At 38.7% G+C, this 18,074-nt stretch overlaps 1 protein-coding gene across 2 annotated transcripts in view; it reads right to left on the reverse strand.

Moving 5' to 3' along the window:
* Nucleotides 1–6,909: 6,909 nt before the first annotated feature.
* The window catches only part of CDC42 (cell division cycle 42), a 45,044-nt gene continuing 33,879 nt past the window's right edge, over nt 6,910–18,074 (reverse strand). Inside the window, exons 4-6 of one of the 2 annotated variants that reach the window (XM_024125355.3) lie at nt 13,389–13,498; nt 13,069–13,266; nt 6,910–8,433 (exon numbers count right to left, since the gene is read on the reverse strand). In XM_024125355.3, the coding sequence (XP_023981123.1) occupies nt 8,344–8,433; nt 13,069–13,266; nt 13,389–13,498 (398 nt within the window). In that variant the 3' untranslated portion in view covers nt 6,910–8,343. Of the gene's footprint in view, nt 8,434–9,681; nt 9,917–13,068; nt 13,267–13,388; nt 13,499–18,074 lie in introns of those variants that run through there. The other variant, XM_028487758.2, reaches the window with a different exon arrangement.

Here is an 18,074-nt window from a genome sequence, read left to right on the forward strand (position 1 = left end):
CTGCATAATGTAAATACCTGGAAAGCTTTTAAATAACCCACTGCTCAAGCTCCACTCTACTAAAGCAACAAAGTTTGAAAACCACTGATACAGAAAACTTGGAGAAAAATGGCTGCTTTCCAACTGATGGATGTATTTGGAAGTATGCTGCCATTTCCTTCCAAAAACATGAGCAGTGAGCTTCCAGAACATTTCTTCACTAAGAACTGTTATGAACCCACTTGGTATTAAAGAGAAGGGAGTCTGTAGGCTACCTGCCAAACTTAAGGGAGAAGGCACAAACCTGAATGTGAGGGGAAAAAAAATCTCAAACTGAATTCCACAAAACAAAGTACATTAAATCTTTATGCTCTAAATCTTTATCTTGAAATCTGTTAGAAATTGATGTCAGTAAGAGTCAAGTTCCCATTCCTAAATATCTAAAAATTAAGAGGCGGAGGGAAAATAACAACCCCCAGGCTGACTTGTAATGGGTTTTTTTGTTTGTTTGTTTAATACATCTGAAAAGAATGCATATACAAAGAATTCAGACATGAGAAAGCATTGGTTCAACACTAATGAAATCTACAAGAACTAGGATTTGGGGAAGGTGGGGAAGATTACCTAACATTTTTAAGACTTGGAAACTGCAACCAAAATAAGCTGATAAAATCCCTATTAACACTTATGAAGAGTCTTCATAAGACTCTCCCCAGGATTTTTATTAAACTAGAGAGCCTCACCTGGCTGCTCTAGGGTTCCTCATATGCAAAACAGAAATAAGGGGATTCCCCTGACTGGTCCCCATGTTGTTAAATGTTCTCCCCACCCCCACCCTACCCACCCCACCCCCAGCTTCTTAATGAAGCAGGTCTCCATCCTCAAAACTTGAAAGAGGATGTGAATCATCCCATAGACATCTGTCTTCTAGCACCACCCCTCGGATTTCCTCTATATACCAGGTCTTCAGCTGTGTTCTAGGAACACTGTATCATACACTATTAAGCTGCACATCTATGCTAAGCATATTAAGACAATGACTGACAGGGAAAAAAAATGTTTTTTAATTACATACTCAATCCATTTGGTGTATTTCAAAAGGTGCAATACTTTTCTTCATTTATCAGTGAAAGAAGTTAGAAATTAACTTCAAAAAAATCAGCAAATGGCAAACAAATTTCCTTGAGAGTCACAGTCACATATATAGTGCATCCTAGAAAAGAGGAGGGGCAAGACAGGTTCCACCCACTTTCATGAGTTTCATCAAATACTGGACCTACTCAAGGGTGGAGAGAAAAGGCAACTTTCAAAAAGGAGTATATTATTAAATGAGGCGTTTACTATACTCCTTCCTAAGAGCACCAGGTGGGGAACACGTTTTCTAAACTAGATCTAGGAAGTGGAATGTGGAATCAATCTATCCTCCTCCCCTTAAGGGCTGTCCAATGGTTAATGGATTAAAAAAACATGACTCAATAAAAAACAAACCCCACACACACTCCCCCGCCCAAAAAAAGGAAAAAAAACCAACTAGATGTTCCATATTACTCGCCAAAGTGGAACCCGGGAACAGCTTCAACAACCCAGATCAGTCTGTTACAGAGTCATCACAAGCATGCCTTGCTTTTAAACAAAAAATAATAATTTTTTTGAAACAACAAAACAAAAACTACTACTGATCACTTTTCGGACAATACACAATTACTCAAAATTAACTAGTGTTGAGCAGGGGAAGGGGGCCATAGCTCGGGCCTTGTCTCACGAGTGCATGTGGGTAGGTGCAGGGCATTTGTCGTTATTGCAAAAATGATTTTTAATTTTTAATCTTTGGTTTGATTTAAACATTGCTTTTAGTATGACGTGGACACCAGCTGTGCAGAAAGGGCTCTGGAGAGACGTTCATAGCAGCACACACCTGTGGCTCTTCTTCAGTTCTGGAGGCTCCTACAAACTACTATGTATAAAATAAATAAGCTACAAGGAAATATTGTACAGCACAGGGAAACATAGCCATTATTTTATAATAACTTTAAATGAAGTGTAATCTATAAAAATATCGAATCCCTATGCTGTACAACTGAAACTAATATAATACTGTAAGCCAACTTTACTTAATAATTAAAAGAAAATAATCCTCTTTGGCTCCATGCTCTTCTTTCTGGGTCCACCAGGGTGGCAGCTGTGACCCTTCAGCCCTGGAGTGAACTAGAGGACTCAGCTCTGCCCCCTGGCGGTGCCCCGGGCCGTGCGACAGGCAACCTTAAACCACTCTTCAGGGCCATTCTTCCCTCTGCCTGGAGGATGAGGCATGTTTGCCGGGCTGGCGCTGTGGTCCTGTCCTATAGAATCCTGGACAGCCTTTCCTTCATCTCATCCTGTCTCGGTCTCCTTCAGTCCAACCTGGTAGCATTTCTGCTGATATAAAACTCTCAGAAACCTTGGGTCTGGTGGGTCTAAGCCACCAAACAAGAGGGTCTTCCACAGATCTCCCCTGGAGAAGCTCCTCTCTACCCTGGCTTCTGCTGAGATGGCTGACTGGATCCATCAGGCACATGCCCATAAGCTCCTCAGCAAACACGGCCCAGCACCACTCTCAGCGCTCTCTCCAGAGCACAAGTTTTCTCGTTTTTCATAGTGTGGATGTGTTGGGAATTTTCCAAATCTACACGTTCTGGTTCCCTCTTCAATTTACCTCTTTCCTCTTGAATTTTACTATAGGCAGCAAGGAGAAAATAGGCTGCACCTTCAACAATTTGCTTGGAAACCTCCTCAGCGGGATTTCCCTGGTGGCACAGTGGTTAAGAATCCAGCTGCCAATGCAGGGGACACGGGTTCGAGCCCTGGTCTGGGAAGATCCCACATGCTGCGGAGCAACTAAGCCCGCGAGCCACAACTACTGAAGCCTCCACGCCTAGAGCCCATGCTCCGCAACAAGAGGAGCCACCGCAATGAGAAGCCCCGTGCATCACAACGAAGAGCAGCCCCCGCTCGCCGCAACTAGAGAAAGCCTGCGCCCAGCAACGAAGACCCAACGCAGCCAAAAATAAATAATAAAATAAAGAAATTTTTTTTTTAAGTAGCTCAATAAATTGTTTAAAAGAAGAAAGAGATAGCCCGATTCAGGTACAAGTTTCCCCACTTTTGTGAGGGTATGCCCCGATACCCAATAGCCCATTATCAAGGAGTTAAGAAAGAATTTTCAGTTCAAAGCTTATGGCTCAAAAGCATTGAACATTTGCAAAACCACACAGGTACTCTGCTCCAGTTCCTGCCTCTGAGAAGACTGGTCACATGACTGCATCAACTTACAGCTAAACCACAAACCAAGACACAGAAACTAAGACCCTATCCAATCAAATATTAATGCATCAGTATGAGGCTAATACAAACAAAGCAACTATCTATTTAATCAGTCAGACTTCAAAAAAAAAAAAAAAATCAATCCACCTGGAACTATACTCACTGACAAGAGGAGGAAATAAAGCCACGTAACACTGGCTCACACCCTGCCCAAAGGTCTGACAAATAACCAGGGTGTGTGTGGGGTTGGGGATCTGCGGCAGAGAAACAAAGTGACCTTGTTTTTAACTTAGCAAGAGATTTCATCTCCTAGAAGTCCAATTTAGTCTGTTGGAATAACTTCAATTTCATGCTCATTTCTAGCACTAACTTACACTTTGGAATTTGGACCTGTGTACTCTCTGCAGGTGAATTAGAATATTCCTGGGACGAGTGAAAAGGATATCCATCTCCAGTGAAATCTGTATAGTACACTTGTCTTGAAGTTATCAGGGAAATACAGCCTTCCTCTACGTTCTAGCTTTGACTTAGAAAACCTTAGCTGAACTCTACAACTCAAATACCTGCCCCCTTCTCAAATTGCTGCCTAAGTAATTTAATTACTTAGGTGACTGCCCAAACTATCTCAGTGCCAGTCCAATAAGACTATATGACTATGAATTTTGTAAACCCTCTTTCTGATTAAGGGTAAGAACTGAATGCTGGTTTGGAAAACCTCATCCTCAAAGGAAAAATGCTGTAAAGATTTGTAGCCCAAAATTACTCTAAAATTCATGTCAGACATAAATGAAACCTTAAGATATCATGTAGTGCCACAGTTTTCAAACCTGGGGGTATATTAAAATATCTGATGAGCTTTAAAGAAGTGATGCTCCTACAAAAAATCATTTGAAAAAAATTGTGATGCCCAGACCCTATCTCCATTATTTTCCTTTTTTTAAATGAGCTCAAACCTATTTTTGAATTTACTAAATAGGAGGGAATGAATGTATGAGTGGCAGACTTTGGGCTTGGCTACGTGGAATCCTCTGGGCAATGGAACGTGAGAAATTTCAAATGTGCTTGACCTTGTACCCCCTTTGGCTCACCACATGAAGTCCTCTCAGGAAGGCACTGCTCTCTGGAGCCAGGCTCCAGAATGAGAAACATGAAGCCAACCTGAGCCTAATCTGAAGCCTGGAGGCAAAGCCCAACTGACCCCTCAGCGAGAAAAATAAATGCTTGTTGGAGTAAGCCACTTGAGTGTTAGGGTGGTTTGTAACGCAACATTACTGTAGCAACAGCTAATAAAATGGTTTTTTAAAAAGAGGAGGGGCTCTTCAGAAAAAACTCAAAGTAATACATGAAGTATTGTAACAGCCCTGGAAAGAAAATATTAAGATGAGGTCTTCTGTTGAGCTACGTAGTTAAATCACCATGCTCTGAAGTTCGGGGAACCTGGTAAGTCTTACAGAAAATAATGAGAGCTACATTAAGAATGTGATTTAAAGATACTCAACACACATATCATTCAGATACACTAACCATGAAGAGCTCAGCCCTTTCTGAAAGATAATGGAGTTGCTACTTCTTGGTGAAATACCGTCCCTTCCCCAGACTGTTATATACCAAATTTGCAGTGTATGTTAGCTGTACCCAGCGGAGGCTAAATTCCAAACCTCAAGAAGCAGGGTCCTTGTATACCAGTTTCTTAGCACTCAGCACCCTAATAACCACTAACAACATCAAAATGGGAGAAGGAAAAAAAGAAAATAGTCCAAACTTAATAATGAAGAAAAAGTATTATTTTATCCATTCTATGAAGGTATTATGAAGATACCAATAAGACACGAATGATTTAACAACAGCTTTTCGGAACCAAAAGAAAAAAAAAAAAAACCACCACTACATTAAATGTATACACAAATTTTAAGAGGTATTCTGATTATACTATGAAAATGAGCCCCCCAAAAAAGGAAAAATACACCTCAGAATAAAGGAAATATTGCAATCATTTCTTAGATTCCACAATCAATCCTCTCTTCCCCTTAGAATATATTCCCTCTACTGGCATAAAATCCAACTGAAAGGGAATTCCCTGGCAGTCCAGTGGTTAGAACCCGGCTCTTTCACTTTTGGGGGCCTGGGTTTGATCCCTGGTCAGGGAACTAAGATCCCACAAGCCACATGGAGCAGCCAAAAAGAAAAAAGAAAAAATCCAGCTCAAAGGATGCCTATTTCTAAGACCTTCAATAAAACATCGGTATTTTAGAAAAACAGTGATGTACTGGTGTTGTATTAGCCTAGATACTGTAAATTTTGCCATAAGCTAAGTCTGCTAAGGCCTGTTTCAAAATAGCGCTTTTCTAATCTCTAGATCACACTCCCTGGGCAGTATCAATCACTAAGCCAAAGATAACAGACAAGTTTGTTAAGTCAAACAGAAAACAATATTTAAACAGAAAACAATGTTAGCTTCATCCATTTGCCACCCATGTTCATCTGATATGTGTAAGTCAAATCGAAAATATTTAATTAGAAAACAATATTAGCTTCAATCAATCCTCTTGTCACCATTGTTCTTCTAACGTGTGGCTAATTCGTCAACACAACCACGTAACCTGCTTTATTTCATTTATTCATTCTTGAAAACATGTATCCACCCAATGACTACTTTTAGAGACATTTCTTATGTGTCAAACACTGCTCTAGGCCAGGTCTACAGCAATAATCAGGATGGACCTATATGCCACTGTACTAAGAACTAGGGATACACATACACAGTTTCTGCTCCCCTCAGTCTCATAACATGATCCAGGTGTCTCTCCCTGGTATGGTCAACAAGGAATAAGATACATTGGTTAAAACAGCAAAGCTTAGATTTGCCTCTTCCTAACCCATTTCCAACCAGCCCAGCTTAGTTCTAGCACAGTATGGAATCAAGTCAAACATGACTCCATACAGAAAACTATCAAAATGAGGCTATACACTGTATCAACCTCATTAACTGGATTAACAGTCCTTAGTTTCTAAGACTCTCATACAGATCAGTATAATGCCCTTAAGGGAAATGAATCATTCTTGTCACCTACAGAAAATGTGTACCATATTCAGATTCAAAGCACAGAATCTGGAATCTTATAGAAGCAGTTTGAGGTTAACAACCTAGGAGCAATGGTTCTCAAACTTGGCTGCATAATGTAAATACCTGGAAAGCTTTTAAATAACCCACTGCTCAAGCTCCACTCTACTAAAGCAACAAAGTTTGAAAACCACTGATACAGAAAACTTGGAGAAAAATGGCTGCTTTCCAACTGATGGATGTATTTGGAAGTATGCTGCCATTTCCTTCCAAAAACATGAGCAGTGAGCTTCCAGAACATTTCTTCACTAAGAACTGTTATGAACCCACTTGGTATTAAAGAGAAGGGAGTCTGTAGGCTACCTGCCAAACTTAAGGGAGAAGGCACAAACCTGAATGTGAGGGGAAAAAAAATCTCAAACTGAATTCCACAAAACAAAGTACATTAAATCTTTATGCTCTAAATCTTTATCTTGAAATCTGTTAGAAATTGATGTCAGTAAGAGTCAAGTTCCCATTCCTAAATATCTAAAAATTAAGAGGCGGAGGGAAAATAACAACCCCCAGGCTGACTTGTAATGGGTTTTTTTGTTTGTTTGTTTAATACATCTGAAAAGAATGCATATACAAAGAATTCAGACATGAGAAAGCATTGGTTCAACACTAATGAAATCTACAAGAACTAGGATTTGGGGAAGGTGGGGAAGATTACCTAACATTTTTAAGACTTGGAAACTGCAACCAAAATAAGCTGATAAAATCCCTATTAACACTTATGAAGAGTCTTCATAAGACTCTCCCCAGGATTTTTATTAAACTAGAGAGCCTCACCTGGCTGCTCTAGGGTTCCTCATATGCAAAACAGAAATAAGGGGATTCCCCTGACTGGTCCCCATGTTGTTAAATGTTCTCCCCACCCCCACCCTACCCACCCCACCCCCAGCTTCTTAATGAAGCAGGTCTCCATCCTCAAAACTTGAAAGAGGATGTGAATCATCCCATAGACATCTGTCTTCTAGCACCACCCCTCGGATTTCCTCTATATACCAGGTCTTCAGCTGTGTTCTAGGAACACTGTATCATACACTATTAAGCTGCACATCTATGCTAAGCATATTAAGACAATGACTGACAGGGAAAAAAAATGTTTTTTAATTACATACTCAATCCATTTGGTGTATTTCAAAAGGTGCAATACTTTTCTTCATTTATCAGTGAAAGAAGTTAGAAATTAACTTCAAAAAAATCAGCAAATGGCAAACAAATTTCCTTGAGAGTCACAGTCACATATATAGTGCATCCTAGAAAAGAGGAGGGGCAAGACAGGTTCCACCCACTTTCATGAGTTTCATCAAATACTGGACCTACTCAAGGGTGGAGAGAAAAGGCAACTTTCAAATAGGAGTATATTATTAAATGAGGTGTTTACTATACTCCTTCCTAAGAGCACCAGGTGGGGAACACGTTTTCTAAACTAGATCTAGGAAGTGGAATGTGGAATCAATCTATCCTCCTCCCCTTAAGGGCTGTCCAATGGTTAATGAATTAAAAAAACATGACTAAATAAAAACAAATCCCACACACACTCCCCCGCCCCCCCCAAAAAAAAGAAAAGAAAAAAAAAAACTAGATATCCCAGATTACTCGCCAGAGTGGAACCCGGAAACAGCTTCAACAACCAAATTAGTCTGTTACAGAGTCATCACAAGCATGCCTTGCTTTTAAACAAAAAAAAATAATAATAATTTTTTTGAAATGACAAAACAAAAACTAGTACTGATCACTTTTCTGACAATACACAATTACTCAAAATTAACTAGTACTGAGAGGGGGAAGGGGGCCATACCTATGGGCCTTGTCTCACACGAGTGCATGTGGGTAGGTGCAGGGCATTTGTCATTATTGCAAAAACGAATTTTAATTTTTAATCTTTAGTTTGATTTAAACATTGCTTTTAGTATGATGCCGACACCAGCTGTGCAGAAAGGGCTCTGGAGAGACGTTCATAGCAGCACACACCTGCGGCTCTTCTTCGGTTCTGGAGGCTCCAGGGCAGCCAATATTGCTTCGTCAAATACATTCTTTAGGCCTTTCTGAAAAGGGGTAGAAAGAAAAAAAATGGGCACTCTGATATTCAATATAATACAGCTGAAGATCAAATTTAAAACATTCAAACCCCCAGGAGTTGGCAAATAACGAAACATTAAAAACAACCCTGAATCTCAACACAATCATCTCTCTTCACCGTTTTGTCCAGGCAGGGCACTGGAAGGATCCAGCAATTCAGGAGCAGAGGAGCAGATATTCATGAGTGAGACAGTGGTCCTTTGAGAAAGCTTTTTGCAGACCAATGTATGTCACAACAAGCAAACAAGCACATGTCATTTGCTCATTCAATATGAGTTTTGTAATATGCTGCTGAAACATTTTACATAAAAACAAGTAAGCAGCTCTGCATTCAAATGAAACAGCTGGATATGGAATAGGACTGAGAGGTGGGGCACCGGGCAGTGGCATCCTTATTGTATGGAAGGCGCAGGCAAAGATGGAGAGAGCGATTACAGTAGCTGCATCAAAGACGGTCACTCTGAACTCCCTTTATCCCACCAATTAGAGCCAAGGGGATTCAAGGAAGCAAAAATGTGGGTACCTGATACATATGTAAAACTAGAGCCAGGCAGTGCAACAGGAATAAAGTTTCATCAGGCATTTATACAAACAACTGTATAGTTTTAATTTCAAAATTTGAAGGTAACCATAATTGTATGTTTCCCTCACAACAATAAAATCAGAAGCAGGAAAATATAAAGATGGCAGCTTTACATCTCAACATTAACAAACCTTAACTGTTAAAATGGATGCTACTCTTAAAAGATAATGTAACAAATGATCTCATAAAGCAGTAGCAGGTACATCAATTATCTTTCCCACCCAGACTGACAAATACTCCACTACAGCACAGACAGCCAAAGCAATAGCAACACAAAGTTTCACTACACAAAGGAAAACCAGAAAAGAATCCTCCCTTCCCCATTACACTGTACTAGCAGGTCACCCTTTTTCCATAAATTTTGTCATGCAATTACAATTAACAATTGATCGTAAGAGTAAAATGATGTTTGTGTTATTTTCTCCATCTAGAACTAAGATCTAGAAGTGTTAAACTCTTCTTATTTTCTCCAAGAGGACATTCTTAATGCCAGACCAAGTTCCCTTTTGCAATAGTAATCCAAACCAAACAGCTCTGAGCATCACGCAACTCAAGCAGCAGAAAGTTAAACAAGTCCAACTTGACTACTTATCACAAAAAATATTCTATAAGATATTGCATTCTTGATCAAAAACTAATACAGAGGTTGCTCTAAGGTGGTGAGTAAAATGACGCAGAGGCTTTCAAACAGGATGGTTTTATTCCTTTGTTTTTAAACGATCTTTCTACAGTAGTGGGACAGGAAGCAGCAGCAAAGAGGGGAAGGAGAAAACAGTTTAGAATATACAGCACTTCCTTTTGGGTTGAGTTTCCGGAGGCTCGAGGGCAGCTAGGATAGCCTCATCAAACACATTCTTCAGACCTCTCTACAAGACAGAGGGGAGGAGAGAGAATAGCAGCCAGGTTAGAGGATTAGAAAGACCAGCAGATACAACAGCAGTCTGGATTAAATGGGCTGAATTCACAGAAGCAATGTGCCTTAAGAAAAATAACTGCCAGAAAGCTAGATCTTAAGCCCATTATCAAGACAGTAAATAACAGAACAAACGTCTTACCTCAAAAAAGGTTAACTGAGCAAGAAAGCAATTTTTGTGAAAATGCCACATGTTGACTTCTATTAACGATCACACTTTGAAATCTAAATTACAACATTTTAATGAAAATAATGCCAGAGGAGAGGAATGGATATGTAAGCATGAGATACATGCAGTGAATAATTAGGCCTTGCAGAATTCCCTAGTACTTCTAATGATAAGAATGGCACACACATTTTGGAACTACACCTATTACAATTTCAGGCTTCTGTGAATTCATCCCCTGAATAACTGAAGGACACAAACAGCAGGCTAACAGGCATGCTACATGTTTCTAGATTCAATGACATATCTGGATGGGATTAATCAGGATTTCAGAGTAAACCAGTTTCCCAGAACAAAAGGTTCAGACACTTAGAAAAAGTGTTAATTGTTCAGCAGTACCAACTGGGAGAAGTTTAAACAACAGACTCTAGAAACAGCATACACCTCAGTTATTCAGTAATGTTATTAGAGCAAGTAACCACCACCCAATAGGAAAACAAAGAACAGGTCCTAGAATGAGTTTTAGCAAGCAGTCCAATGCTTTTAGATGTCCGCATGGGTATCAAAGCATAAAGCATGGAGTGAAAAACAAAGAATATTCTCAGATCTACAGGGATTAAGATGCAGAAATACACTTACACCTCAGCCAGAACTCCAGCATGACAGTGTGACTCAGTAGTACTGGTACCAGGTCTACAGACTCAACTAAACTCACCTAAATCTGAAGCCACAGGTTTATCCCCCAAAGAAGTTCCACATGTTCTTTTAGGGCAGTTGGATCCCAAGTAAAACCTTCCCCCAAAGCCCCAGAGCACGGCTCCGATAACGAATGCCAGGCCCAGACTACCCCAGCCGCCCCCACCTTGCCCTCCCCCAACCACAGAAGCCTCGAGAACTGGCACTCACACATTCCACTAGGGACAAAATAAATGAGAAATAACAGTAAGCACTTGGAAAGAGGCAAAGAGGTTAAAAAGTTTCCTTCTTTCTGTGTCTTTTACAAAGTAGAAATGATGAAAGTTAAAGTTCCTCTGAAATTCTTTCTACACATCTAGGAGCAAACTCTGGTTGTCAAACATAAAAGGAAGGAGGGAAGACAGAAAGAGAAATAAATTTTATAAGGGAAAAAAGAGGAGGATGACAATCAGAAACTAGGGCATCCCTTAATAAGAAGCAAATACTTTCTTGCTTATTGACAAAGATCAATTAATCCCCTACAAGACAAAACTAACCCCTGCTTTAATCACACTATCTGATTATATTAAGACCTCAGTTTTAAAGGAACCAACAAACAGAACCTGGAATCCTAAAAAATTCTAGCTCCCAAACAGTACCCAGGGACCCCATTTTCTATCTTCTCTTTTGATTTCTCCAAACTTCAAAATCTGGTAAGAAAAATGTAGTTGCTAAGACCTTTTCAAATTTCTGTTCTCTGGAAAGTGACTTACTATATAAACCTGTTCATACTGTAAAAAACTTTATATGGAAGCATCCAATTCTCTAAAATAAGCTTCACTAGTGACCTAAAAATTGGGTCCACATGGCCTACTTGCCTCCATTTCTCCCAAAAGCAACCCGTATTTAGAGAATGGGGATATGCAACAGTTATCTGACTCAAATGTTCCACACACATCCTTCTTCAATACACACACACACACTTTTCTGGGGATGGTATCAAAACACAAAACCATCAGGCATTTTAAAAAATCTCAGTTAGTGCTACATGTGAGAAGATGTAAAATCTTCTCAACTTTTAAATATCTGCAATAGCAATACAACAGAACTAAACTGCCAAGGAAAACTGGGTTTGGGAGAAGAAATTAGGCCTTGAAGTCATCCTGTGAAATATCCAGCTAAGAACAAAAATTTTATCTTTATACATCCAACCCAGGGCTAAACTGGGGATTATTAAATTATGTCTACATGCTACATGCTAAATACCTAGTACATGTATAATATGTAACTATATATGCTATTTACCTTAGTATACATATCATCAAGAATCCAAGTGTTTTTTAAACTTAATAAAAAAGAAAAATTACCTGAAAAAGTAGCATGAGAAATATAAGTGAATTTCATGTAATTATAAGAAATCTCCAGCCTTCAGTCTTGCCTTATTTTAATTAGACATGTTTGCTCATTGTTCAAATGTCAAAGTAGATAAAAGAGTTCTGTTCTAATTATTTACATAATATTTTCCTTTGGTCCCCAGAACAGTACTCAGAGGGGAGAACCGGTTGGTGATACCATGAAGGTAGAGAAAATGAAATCACACAGGTCAGTTATAACTCTCACTCTAAATACCCTAACACTGCTCCCTGTCCTCAGAATCTGAAGTTTCCCATCAAGCTATGAGAAGAGTTCCAATTAAATCGTTCAGAAAGAAGAGAGGACTGCATAAAGGAGGAACGCCTCCAAAAACATAAGAATAGAGACACTATATAAAGGCATGCTTGAGAAATGGCCTAGGTAGCTTTCTCTGACATGGAAGTCTCAATGATTACAACCAATTCCCTATCCCAGTTGAATTACCCCAGAAACAGTATAGCATCAATTGTCAGTACTGATAAAAAAATCAGATTTATTTAGATGAAATTTTAAGTTGGGGGGGAGGGAGGGGAATCATTCACAGACTCTTGTAAATTTGTGCTAATCTGGACCTTTCCGTTAATTTTTGTTTTTAACACAATCCCTGACCACTACAAATGATTCAGTAAAACGTGGGAGCTCACCAACACAAGAGCTTTATTTAGAGACTAATAATTTTCTCCATAAAAACAGAGACCTCTAACAAAAGAATATACACTGTGAAGCTGGTCACAGTCTTCCTGGGCAGCTTTCTTGAGCACTGCAGACCGCTGTCAGAAATAGCCCTGAATCCTAATGCCGCTCGAAACCGCTCCACTGTAAATAAACGCAGGGCTCCACACAGTCCTCACCTGTGTAAGTGCAGAACACTCCACATACTTGACAGCCTTCAGGTCACGGGCCAGTTTTTCAGCAGTCTCTGGGGTGATAGGCTTCTGTTTATTCTTGGCAAGTTTCTCAATAGTAGAGGGGTCATCTCTGAGATCAATCTGGGTCCCAACAAGCAAGAAAGGAGTCTTTGGACAGTGGTGAGTTATCTCAGGCACCCACTAGAGAAAAGATATTTAAAAAAATACACCTGCATTAATCCACAAGCCTCCAAAGCTATTTACAATCAACAGAAGTTCTATGACAACCTTTTTTTCAGGGCAAGAATATCTGACTAACTCACCTTTTCTTTCACATTTTCGAATGAGGATGGAGAGACCACTGAAAAACAGACTAGAAATACATCTGTTTGTGGATAACTCAGCGGTCGTAATCTGTCATAATCCTCTTGCCCTAAGGGGAAAAAAAAACTGGAGAAATCAGCAACTGAATCTTGGTGCCCTCATAGCATTAAAATCACAAATCAGTCAACAGATTAAGCATGCAGCTAACAGCACACTTATCATTAATAAGAAGGCAACTTATTTAACAAAATATATGGCTTTGTAATAGAATATTTGAGCAATATTCTCACTCAGCTAATTCTAGTTAAGAGGTACAAACTATCATTTATAAAATAAATAAGTCACAGGGATGTAATGTACAGCACAGGGAATACAGTCAATAATATTATAATAACTTTGTATGATGTATAATATATAAAAATATCAAATAACTATGTTATACACGTGAAACTAATATAATATTTTAAGTCAACTACACATCAGTAAAGAAAAACAAAACCAAAAACCAAAAAACAATTTCAGGTCCTTAGAACAGCAATGAATTTTTTATGTGTTAATTATTTGCTTTGTTACTGATTTGTAGTTTTCGATCTTTGTGTCTACTAGCAACCAAACAATAATGTAACAAAAATAAACTGTTGCTACAGAAATAATTAAAAATCAAATCTACTCAGATCTGATTAAGAAACAATCACAGTGAAACTAACGGAAGAAAAATCGCAATGAAACCCAGCTGACAAAATCCACTGCCCATGACTACCAAAGCAGGTTCACATGTTTAGTTAATGTGTATATGTAAGACCAGTACCTGAAACTGAAAACACATAAAAAAAAAAATTCAACAATAATCAGTGGATGCTAAATCAATATGGAGGAAACTCTGGTGAAAAGGAGAATATTTGTATGGTCTTAAAGATTATTAATAAACCACAAGGGGAAGAACATAACTACATTGTGAAGAAACAACATCACATCGACTGAGTGATCAAGACTGCCATCACCAGGGCTTCCCTGGTGGCGCAGTGGTTAAGAATCTGACTGCCAGTGCAGGGGACACAGGTTCGAGCCCTGGTCTGGGAAGATGCCACGTGCCGCGGAGCAACTAGGCCCGTGAGCCATAACTACTGAGCCTGCGCGTCTGGAGCTTGTGCTCCGCAACAAGAGAGGCCGCAACAGTGAGAGGCACGCGCACTGCGATGAAGAGTGGCCCCCACTCTCCGCAACTGGAGAAAGGCCATGCACAGAAACGAAGACCCAACACAGCCAAAAATAAATAAATTAATTTAAAAAATTTTTAAACATTAAAAAAAAAGATATTGGAGTAGGATTTTAAAAAAAAAAAGATTGCCATCACCAATGAGTGGCAGATAAGTATGATATGCCTCTACATTTATATCCTGAGAAAGACATCATTAAGGTAGTATTCCAACCAAAATAGCATAACTTGTATCGAATCATGAGGAAACAGACCAAACCCAAAATGAAGAACAAACATTTTTATAAGGGGAGGAGGGAGAGAGGATTCCTGGGCCTGTATTCAATAAAAACATCATGAAAGACCAAAAAAAAAAAGGCGGGGGGTGGGGCAGGAGGGCTGAAGAACTAATCCAAATTACAAGAAACTAAAGAGACATGACAATTAAATGTAATACATGGTCCTATACTAAAAGCAGAGAAAACTGGACTTGGATCAACTGATAAAACTGGAATATAGATAGATGTTAGATTAGAGTATGGTTATCAATGCTAAATTACCTTAAGTTGATTACCATTAAACAAAAATGTCTCTGTTCTTAGGAAATACATACTTATGCAAGGCTAAATGGCAACTTACTCTCAAATAGTTCAGGGGGAAAAAATTATGTATAAATATGTTGAAAGAGAAAAATACAGCAAATAGGGTAAAACATTAACAACTGGTAAATTTGGTTAAAGGATGTATGTGGGCTCCTGATACTATTTTTGCAACCGTTCTGTAGGTTTGAAATTATTTCCAGATAAAAAGTCTTTTAAAATATCCATACACATTTCCAAAACTGTGAAGGGAAGGGAAGAGTCACAGAGGAAGGATTTAACAGTCCAATTTCAAAACTGAGCTACAACAATCCTATGTATTAAAAGAACAGGCCTAAAAAACAAACAAACAAACAGAAAAAAACAAAAAGGGAATTCCCTGGTGGTCCAGTGGTTGGGACTCTGCACTTTCACTGCAGAGGGCACAGGTTCAATCCCTGGTGGGAACTAGGATCCCGCAGGCCGCGTAGCCAAAAAAAAAAAAACAAACAAATAAAAGAATAGGTAGTACTTAATGACACTGAACCGTATGCTAAAAATGGTTAAAATGGTAAATTTTATGTTATATTATTTTACCACAATAAAAAAAAACTTTAAGGGGAAAAAAGGAAAGTTAAATACTTTGTATACCAGTGATTTTTTTTGTTTTGTTTTGTTTTTGCCAGCATTGAGAGAGAATACAAGAATTCAGGGCAGCTATCAAAACATGATAATTAAAGATGTCATTCTTATTGCCACTTAAATAATACATCATAAGTAGACAAGGTATTGTCAGGATAATACTCTATGGAAAGTGAATAAAGGTTGAAGGAGAAGTCAAAATAGCAGATATTACAAAACAATAAAACCACCATCAGTACCTCTAGCATTCATTGAGTAATTACTATAGCAATATGCTAGGGTTAGAATCAAAGGAATTCAAAGGTATGTACTAAGATGTGTAACTCTCACTTCTTAAATTATTAATATAATGTACAACTGTAGACATAGAAGGGATTTGGAAAGGAAAGAATGGGGAAAACAAAATCAGCCAAACTTTAACAATTCTCTCAAACTGCCTGAGCTCTAACACTAGCTGGAGCTTTGAGGCATCACAACCAAAGCTCCAATAAAACAACAAAACAAAAAGTAAATGTAGAAAATAAGACAACAAAACAGTTAACCAAGCTGTGTAAAAAGTACAGATGTTCACACACCTTTTCTTAGCCCTACACCCTATTCAAATGGAATATATTTCACAAAAATTAAGTCTGGCATATTAGAAAAGGCTTCATTTATAGTCATTCAGCCCCTGCATCAAAAACAGATCCAAGTCTGTATTCCTGAGCACCACTAGGGGCATCTAAATAAATGCCCAATGTTTTACATGCAACCAACCTTCTATTCAGATGGACTGGTGACAGAAAACAAATACAGCCATTCATTTTTAACATTAGATCCAAAGCAGTACTGGTCTGTCCATTTACTTGCAATGAACAAGCCCTCAAAGCTATAAATCTTTTCCTTTCCCAAGGAGAAAAAAATTAAAATTGTTCGATAAACAAAAAGTAGGCTACCTTACATCTACATTTGCTACAAGTGCAACATTTAAGGAAAACAGAATGAGTACGATTCCTTAGATGAGCAAGATTCTTCAATATCCAAGCATAATTTATCCAGCTAAAATCTATCCTCTAAGTATGAGGCAGCACTATCATTTAACATCCTTTAAGGTACATGACATGATCAAGAAAATTTCACTCTACTGCGTAAGACAGGTTTTGACTACAAGTCTTAAATTATATCTACTCTAACAGTACACCAACTCATCACTTAACTTCTAATACTTGACAAAAAGCAAGGATACATCTCATGAGTTGCTGGGTTTTTTTCCTTCCTCACAATCTCATATTCAGCACTTGAATTCAAGAGGAACTAAGTCAGTTTGAACTGAGGACTCTGGTCCATATGAAAAATCTGAAATGATCTCATGGTATGAAAAATAAGAATACTGCTAAAAAACAACACTTTCAGTGAATTCCAGTAGGACATTATAAACCCAAGAAGACAAATTAAACATTTCACAGAATTTATCACTACAAATTAAAACCTAAACATTTTTTCTACAACCAAGTACTCAAAATTTAATGGCACTTAGTGATCCCTGCTTCCTCTGTGCTATGGAGCTTACTCCTAAATAATTAGAAAAAAAAATCCAAAAATAAATGGGGACACTCTGGAACCTGAGATTCCTACCATCTTATGTATAACATCTGTAAAAATCTATACTATTGCATGTTAACGCAGAATTTACTGAAGATTCAAATCTTAGTCGTAACACCTTTGGAAGGTTCTACACTAGCACTAGAGACCAAAGCAGCTATAAATATCTCTATGGAGAGCGCTGTCATTCCTGATAATGTAATTGATCAGTAACTGCAGAAGGTTGCCAGATACTAGAAAACACCTCAATGAAAGGAGTTTATTTTTAAAAAACAAAACAAACAAAAAACAGAATCAGCTAAACCAGGTCAAAGTGCACCACTATGACTTGTTCTGAATATTCTTCTTTTGCTAAGGAAGAGAATAATATTAGCTGTACACCAAACACATTCCAGTCCCTGTGCTGGGTTTTTTTTTAATAGTAAAGTGTGTGAATCATAAATACACAGCTCCTGAGTTTTTACATATGTATACACTTTATTAAACTATCACTGAGGGCCTTCCCTGGTGGCGCAGTGGTTGAGAGTCCGCCTGCCGATGCAGGGGACGCGGGTTCGTGCCCCAGTCCCGGAAGATCCCACATGCCGTGGAGCGGCTAGGCCCGTGAGCCATGGCCGCTGAGCCTGCGCGTCCGGAGCCTGTGCTCCGCAACGGGAGAGGCCACAACAGTGAGAGGCCCACGTACCGCA

Source organism: Physeter macrocephalus, chromosome 3 (genome assembly GCF_002837175.3).
Source record: "Physeter macrocephalus isolate SW-GA chromosome 3, ASM283717v5, whole genome shotgun sequence".
Classification (NCBI taxonomy): domain Eukaryota; kingdom Metazoa; phylum Chordata; class Mammalia; order Artiodactyla; family Physeteridae; genus Physeter; species Physeter macrocephalus.